The 7,500-nt window shown below is 49.9% G+C and overlaps 1 protein-coding gene across 2 annotated transcripts in view; it reads right to left on the bottom strand.

The window, feature by feature from the left end:
* Positions 1-7,500, bottom strand: part of LOC138946302 (serine-rich adhesin for platelets-like) — a 197,146-nt gene that overhangs the window by 18,146 nt on the left and 171,500 nt on the right. For both annotated transcript variants that reach the window (XM_070317840.1, XM_070317841.1), the window contains one exon: positions 3,150-3,350. In XM_070317840.1, coding sequence (XP_070173941.1) covers positions 3,150-3,350 — 201 coding nt within the window. The remainder of the gene's footprint in view (positions 1-3,149; positions 3,351-7,500) is intronic.

Genomic DNA, 7,500 nt, shown 5'->3' with positions numbered 1-7,500 from the left:
CGATCACGGGGCGGACGCCTTACCACTAGGCCAACCGTGCCGGTTAATGATGAACAGACCCCATGGGGAAAACACACAGGACAACGAGCAAGACAACACAAATGATGAACAGACCCCATGGGGAAAACACTAAGTGAGACAACCAGATACAAAGACAAGACACATGATGAACAGACACGGAAACAACACACAGGACAAAGTGCCAGACACCCAGACAACACACAGGACAAAGTGCCAGACACCCAGACAACACACAGGACAAAGTGCCAGACACCCAGACAACACACAGGACAAAGTGCCAGACACCCAGACAACACACAGGACAAAGTGCCAGACACCCAGACAACACACAGGACAAAGTGCCAGACACCCAGACAACACACAGGACAAAGTGCCAGACACCCAGACAACACACAGGACAAAGTGCCAGACACCCAGACAACACACAGAACAAAGTGCCAGACACCCAGACAACACACAGGACAAAGTGCCAGACACCCAGACAACACACAGGACAAAGTGCCAGACACCCAGACAACACACAGGACAAAGTGCCAGACACCCAGACAACACACAGGACAAAGTGCCAGACACCCAGACAACACACAGGACAAAGTGCCAGACACCCAGACAACACACAGGACAAAGTGCCAGACACCCAGACAACACACAGGACAAAGTGCCAGACACCCAGACAACACACAGGACAAAGTGCCAGACACCCAGACAACACACAGGACAAAGTGCCAGACACCCAGACAACACACAGGACAAAGTGCCAGACACCCAGACAACACACAGGACAAAGTGCCAGACAACACACAGGACAAAGTGCCAGACACCCAGACAACACACAGGACAAAGTGCCAGACACCCAGACAACACACAGGACAAAGTGCCAGACACCCAGACAACACACAGGACAAAGTGCCAGACACCCAGACAACACACAGGACAAAGTGCCAGACACCCAGACAACCCACAGGACAAAGTGCGAGACAACACACAGAACAAAGTGCCAGACAACACACAGGACAAAGTGCCAGACACCCAGACAACACACAGGACAAAGTGCGAGACACCCAGACAACACACAGGACAAAGTGCCAGACACCCAGACAACACACAGGACAAAGTGCCAGACAACACACAGGACAAAGTGCCAGACACCCAGACAACACACAGAACAAAGTGCCAGACACCCAGACAACCCACAGGACAAAGTGCCAGACACCCAGACAACACACAGGACAAAGTGCCAGACACCCAGACAACACACAGGACAAAGTGCCAGACACCCAGACAACACACAGGACAAAGTGCCAGACACCCAGACAACACACAGGACAAAGTGCCAGACACCCAGACAACACACAGAACAAAGTGCCAGACAACACACAGGACAAAGTGCGAGACAACACACAGAACAAAGTGCGAGACACCCAGACAACACACAGGACAAAGTGCCAGACACCCAGACAACACACAGGACAAAGTGCCAGACAACACACAGAACAAAGTGCCAGACACCCAGACAACACACAGGACAAAGTGCCAGACACCCAGACAACCCACAGGACAAAGTGCCAGACACCCAGACAACACACAGGACAAAGTGCCAGACACCCAGACAACACACAGGACAAAGTGCCAGACACCCAGACAACACACAGAACAAAGTGCCAGACACCCAGACAACACACAGGACAAAGTGCCAGACACCCAGACAACCCACAGGACAAAGTGCCAGACAACACACAGGACAAAGTGCCAGACACCCAGACAACCCACAGGACAAAGTGCCAGACACCCAGACAACACACAGGACAAAGTGCCAGACACCCAGACAACACACAGGACAAAGTGCCAGACACCCAGACAACACACAGGACAAAGTGCCAGACACCCAGACAACACACAGGACAAAGTGCCAGACACCCAGACAACACACAGGACAAAGTGTCAGACACCCAGACAACACACAGGACAAAGTGCCAGACACCCAGACAACACACAGGACAAAGTGCGAGACACCCAGACAACACACAGGACAAAGTGCCAGACAACACACAGGACAAAGTGCCAGACAACACACAGGACAAAGTGCCAGACACCCAGACAACCCACAGGACAAAGTGCCAGACACCCAGACAACACACAGGACAAAGTGCCAGACACCCAGACAACACACAGGACAAAGTGCCAGACACCCAGACAACACACAGGACAAAGTGCCAGACACCCAGACAACCCACAGGACAAAGTGCCAGACACCCAGACAACACACAGGACAAAGTGCCAGACACCCAGACAACACACAGGACAAAGTGCCAGACACCCAGACAACACACAGGACAAAGTGCCAGACACCCAGACAACACACAGGACAAAGTGCCAGACACCCAGACAACACACAAGACAAAGTGCCAGACACCCAGACAACACACAGGACAAAGTGCCAGACACCCAGACAACACACAGGACAAAGTGCCAGACACCCAGACAACACACAGGACAAAGTGCCAGACACCCAGACAACACACAGGACAAAGTGCGAGACACCCAGACAACACACAGGACAAAGTGCCAGACACCCAGACAACACACAGGACAAAAACCAGTCACAGAAAACAACACACAGAAGGATCAGTCACGGGAACAATACCACAGGACGAACAGAAACAACACATATAGAATGATAGAATGAATAGCGAGATGCACGCACAGGTAGACACAACTACAGTGGAACGCCCCCCCCCCCCCCCCCTTCACCTCCTGTAAGATCCCCTACCTTTTAAGACCCTGTTTTCTCAGATTTTCTGTGACTCCCCCCTGTTTTAAGTTCCGATTTTCTCCGATTCGTTGGGGGCTCCACTGTATCAGAATGATAGTCAGATACTCCCTGCGCCTTGAATATGTGCGCGATATAAATTGCATAAAATAAAATAAAAATAAAATAAAAAAATCCCTGCGCTTAGAACTGTACCCACGGAATACGCGCGATATAAGCCTCATATTGATTGATTGATTGATTGATTGATTGATTGATTGATTGATTGATTGATTGATTGATTGATTGATTGATTGATTGATTGATTGATTGACACTCAGACAACAGAAAATGCACAGAAAACAGAAAGTGTACTGACCTCTATGACGTCCCTGAGGTGCTTGACGTACTCCGTCTCGGCGGTGATGATCTCGTTCACCACGTTGGACCTCAGGTGCGTCTTGTTGGACGTTGAGGGCGATGACGTTGTCTGCTGCAGCAACTGCCTCTGAATCTCCTCCTCCTCTTCCTGGATTCTCAAGGTCATCTCGCCCTCAAGGTCATCCTGGTTGACCCGTAACTGCCGGAAAAGAGAGTGACCGTTCTTTAAAGCGCTCTTCAACTTGGTGTACCTACTTCCGTTTACTTGGGGTTTATCTGGGGATTCCTTCACCAGAAGGTTCCATTTGTTCGCCACATTGTCCAAGTTTCCGTTTTGTAGTTTACTCTCCAGTCTTTCTTTTTTGAGTTGTTCTAACCTGTGCTCTAAGCTCTCCCAGTCATCGTGCAGCAAAGCTCTACGCAGTTGTTCTTTCTGAGACATATCCAGTCTGTCCTCAACGGTGTGGCCAACGCCATCTTTCAGTGAAAGGTTCCCTAGCTTGTCGCATGTCGACAGATCTAGACTGTGCCTCACGGTGTCTAAATTCCCGTTCAGGATCGCACACTCCAGCTTCTCCCTTTTCAGCAACTCCCACCTGTTCTCAACACTGTCCCAGTTTTCTGTAATGACGGTGCTCTCGGATTGCATGTTTTTCAAACTGCCCCACTTCTTGAACGCGGAGGACAGCCTCCATTTTCTCGGGTTGAGGATTTTGACGGTGCGTTTTGTGTAACGGTTCCCAACAACCGATGGGGTCGCTTTTTCGTTCGGTGTTGTGTGTTGGTGAGCAGCTGGTGGGTCTCGCACAACTGGGTGTTGAGCGACCGAACGGGAGCGCGTGTGAGTAGGATGGTGCTGTTGACTGGAGGACTCAGCGAGGGTGCTGAGCGAATTCACAGAGTGTGAAACAGGAGGACAACTGACAGCAGTCATGCGACGGGCTCGGGCACTGCTATGCGACAGACAGGAATCGCTGCCGAAAGGAGACAACTCGAAAAGGTGCTCCACTTCAGTGTCCGCAGACTCCACCCTCCTCAAAACGTGAGCCATCCCCGCGTACTCCGAAGGCGTAGCGTCCATGTCCTTGGCAGAGTCCGCTCTCCTGCAATGCATCTTTCTCCAAACGTGTTCCAGGTCGGAGTACTGAGAACGCGTGCTGTGCAGAAATTTCTCCACCTCCCCCAGTGAATCTAAGTCCTGGTCCAGAGCCGCCTCTGTGCAGTAACGGTCGTCAAAGCCGTGGTCGGAGTCCGAGTCCGAGGAATCTATCTCATCCAAAATCTCACCGACTTCTTCGTCTGCAGGGTCTATGCTGTCACCATTGTCGTTCTGTAGCACTAGGTGTTTGAAATGCGAAGACAAGCCGGCTCCAGCGCTGTAAAGGTGTTGTCCGGACAGCACATATTCCTTTGAAGTTTGGACAAGGTTGGGGACCGGGAATGCTCCAGGGCTGTGACAGTGTGAGAATCCCGCACTCTCGTGAGATATCGTCCTGTGCAGCTCCGGGAATATCACATCTGCAGGTGGTAGTATACTCTTAGGTTCTTCAGCCATCTCATGGGCATGGGACTGCAATCCATGAGACGTACTGTGCTCCAAGTTGGGGTGAGTTTGATGTGCGCCCTTGGAAGGATTCTCTACAGTATCAACATGAACCGAAGGAACGTGTGATACCATTCTTTGTGGTTCCACGTTTTCGTACAAGACCTCTTCGCTGCTGCCTGACGGAGTCAGCTCAGGACTTGAGCATTTCTGAGGCTTGAAGTTCTCATACAGCAGAGCTTCTTCTGCGGTAGAGACTGAGTCAGGTTGTTTGGAGCACTGTTCCCATGTCTCGGGCACAGTTGCTGGACTGGGGTTTTCGTCGTGCTGTTTTTGCTGATGGTGGTGGTGATGGTGATGATGATCATGCTCTTTGTGGTGATTGTTATTGTTTGAATGATGGTGGTGGTGGGAGTGGTGAGGATGATCTTTATGGCGAAGATGATCTTTATAAAGATCCTGATGACGATGAGGATAACTTTGATCATGATGATTCTGATGGTTTTGTTGACTATCTTCAGGGGTGTGATTATCTTGATGATGATGAGTGCGATTATCTGTATGGTGTTGATGATGTTGGTTATCTTGAGCGTGGATATGGATTGGATGCCTATCCTGGTGGTCATGATGATGGTCACTATTTTCATAGTGACTGTGATTTTGATAAATGTGACTATCTTGATGATCATTGTGATGTTGATCACTACCGTGGTGATGATTTTGATGTTGATGACTATCTTGATGACGGTGATTTTCATGATGATGATGATGATGGAGACTATCTTGAGGATGATCGTGATTATCTTGATGACGATGGTGATGACGACTCTGATAATGATGTTGGTGACGGTGATGATGCTTATGAGGGTGATGTTCGTCCTCTTCGTTGTCGGAATGAAAATCTTCCATGGAATTTTTCTGATAATGCATGAGATTGTCTGCATCATCTGCCATCTCCCGACTGTCACCAAGCCTCAAAGATTTCATCCCAACAGATCCATCTCGATGCTTTCTGACTTTCTTCGGCGACATCATGAAGTTAGTTTGTGGGTTCGTTGCTTCTGATGCACAAACTGCCCCCTCTGGCTTTGAACTCAAAGTCTGCTCTTTTGGGTCTTCAGGACCTTCTTCTGACTCTAATCCAGGAATCCGTTTCTCCTTCGGCAGCGACCGAAATCTTTTCCCATCAGAGATGAGGTTGGCATATATATGGGCCTCAGTGGTTGCAGATGATGCATCATCATTCATGGAGAAGGACTTGAGTTTCTTCAGGACGACGGGGCGAATGCGCACCTTGGTGGATGCCCCCAGCTTTCTGGACCTGCGGCGTGGACGTCGGATGACTGTTCTGCTGTTCCTGCGTTGTTTGCCAGGCGAGAGGTGCTTCCCGACGTCTTTGGTCATGTCGATGTAAACCCCTATGTTGTTCTTGACAGGGATTTCAAACCGATCTCTAGGAGCAGAAAGAGCGGTTGGGATGCTCTTTTCATCATCCTTAGTTGGATTTGCGTTGTTTGCAGTCTTCACGGGAGAACTTGCTATGTTCGCTGGATGATTGCGACCCAGGGTTTTGTCTGCACTGCCAGTGGTCATCCGTTCAGGGTGGCTTTTATGGGTTTTGTCTGCACTACCAGTGATCATCCTTTCAAGGTGGCTTTTATGGGTTTTGTCTGCACTACCAGTGGTCATCCTTTCAGGGTGGCTTTTAGCGGATTTGTCCTTGCAATGTGCAGCGTGTGTATCATGGGGCTGTTCACCCTTGGACCTCTTGTGCGCGTGTTTGAGATGTGTGGCATTTAGTTGAGGTTCATGGGAATCGCCACAGCTTGCTTTGGGAGTTTCAGGAGTTTTTCCTTTGCTAGCGGCATCTTCGTAAATCAGAAGGTCTTCGTCAGTTGCAATTGTCCCATTGTTTTCTGGGCGTAGCTCTTTGCTGGAGGCATCTTCGTAAATCCGAAGTTCTTCGTCTGTTGCAGTTGTCCCAGAGTTTTCTGGGCGTAGTTCTTTGCTGGCGGCATCTTCGTAAATCCAAAGTTCTTCGTCTGTTGCAATTGTCCCAGAGTTTTCTGGGCGTAGTTCTTTGCTGGCGGCATCTTCGTAAATCCAAAGTTCTTCGTCTGTTGCAATTGTCCCAGAGTTTTCTGGGCTTAGGTCTTTGCTGACAGCATCTTCGTAAATCCCAGCTTCTGCGTCTGTTATGAATGTTTCAGACTTCTTCTGACTGTGCTGGGGATGTGGTACTCTTTCATCCGCGTCAATTCCTGTGCCTTCGTGTTCGTGTTGCTGCCAGTGTGTTTTTTCTTTCCCGCCAGGAGGCTTAGTTAGAAGTAAAGCTTCTTTTCCGCCTTTATGTTTCCGTTTGGACTTTCGTCTGGAAGTGCGGGAACGCATCTGGCGCAGCAGGACGGACGTGTTGTCATACTCAGTGACGTCATTCACCCGGGAGCTGTCGCTACGGTCGAACAGGTTGGACTCGGAGAGGCTGTTTCGTCTCAGCCCTTTTTCTGCCGTCGAGCGGGATAACAGACTTGGCTGGTGACCTTGTGTCCAAGGGGAAGACGGGTTTAACTTTTTCCGTTCTGTCCAGGGCGACAGCAGATGCTGTCCGAAGCGAGGACGCTCTGCTGGATTGGCCAGCTGAGCTGTGACCACAACCTCCATGGTCAAAGCTTCTACACACTTTGTTGTTTCGTCAAGGAAGTCACACGAGAAAGGTTGTTGGGAGCTTAGCTATCCACTGTTTCAGCTCGCTTGAACCTAAACGGTAAAAGCCTGCCGTGATTTGCACACAGATTCGAGGAAGACA

Source organism: Littorina saxatilis, linkage group LG13, assembly GCF_037325665.1.
Source record: "Littorina saxatilis isolate snail1 linkage group LG13, US_GU_Lsax_2.0, whole genome shotgun sequence".
Lineage (NCBI taxonomy): Eukaryota > Metazoa > Mollusca > Gastropoda > Littorinimorpha > Littorinidae > Littorina > Littorina saxatilis.
This window is presented reverse-complemented; position numbering and strand designations above follow the sequence as displayed.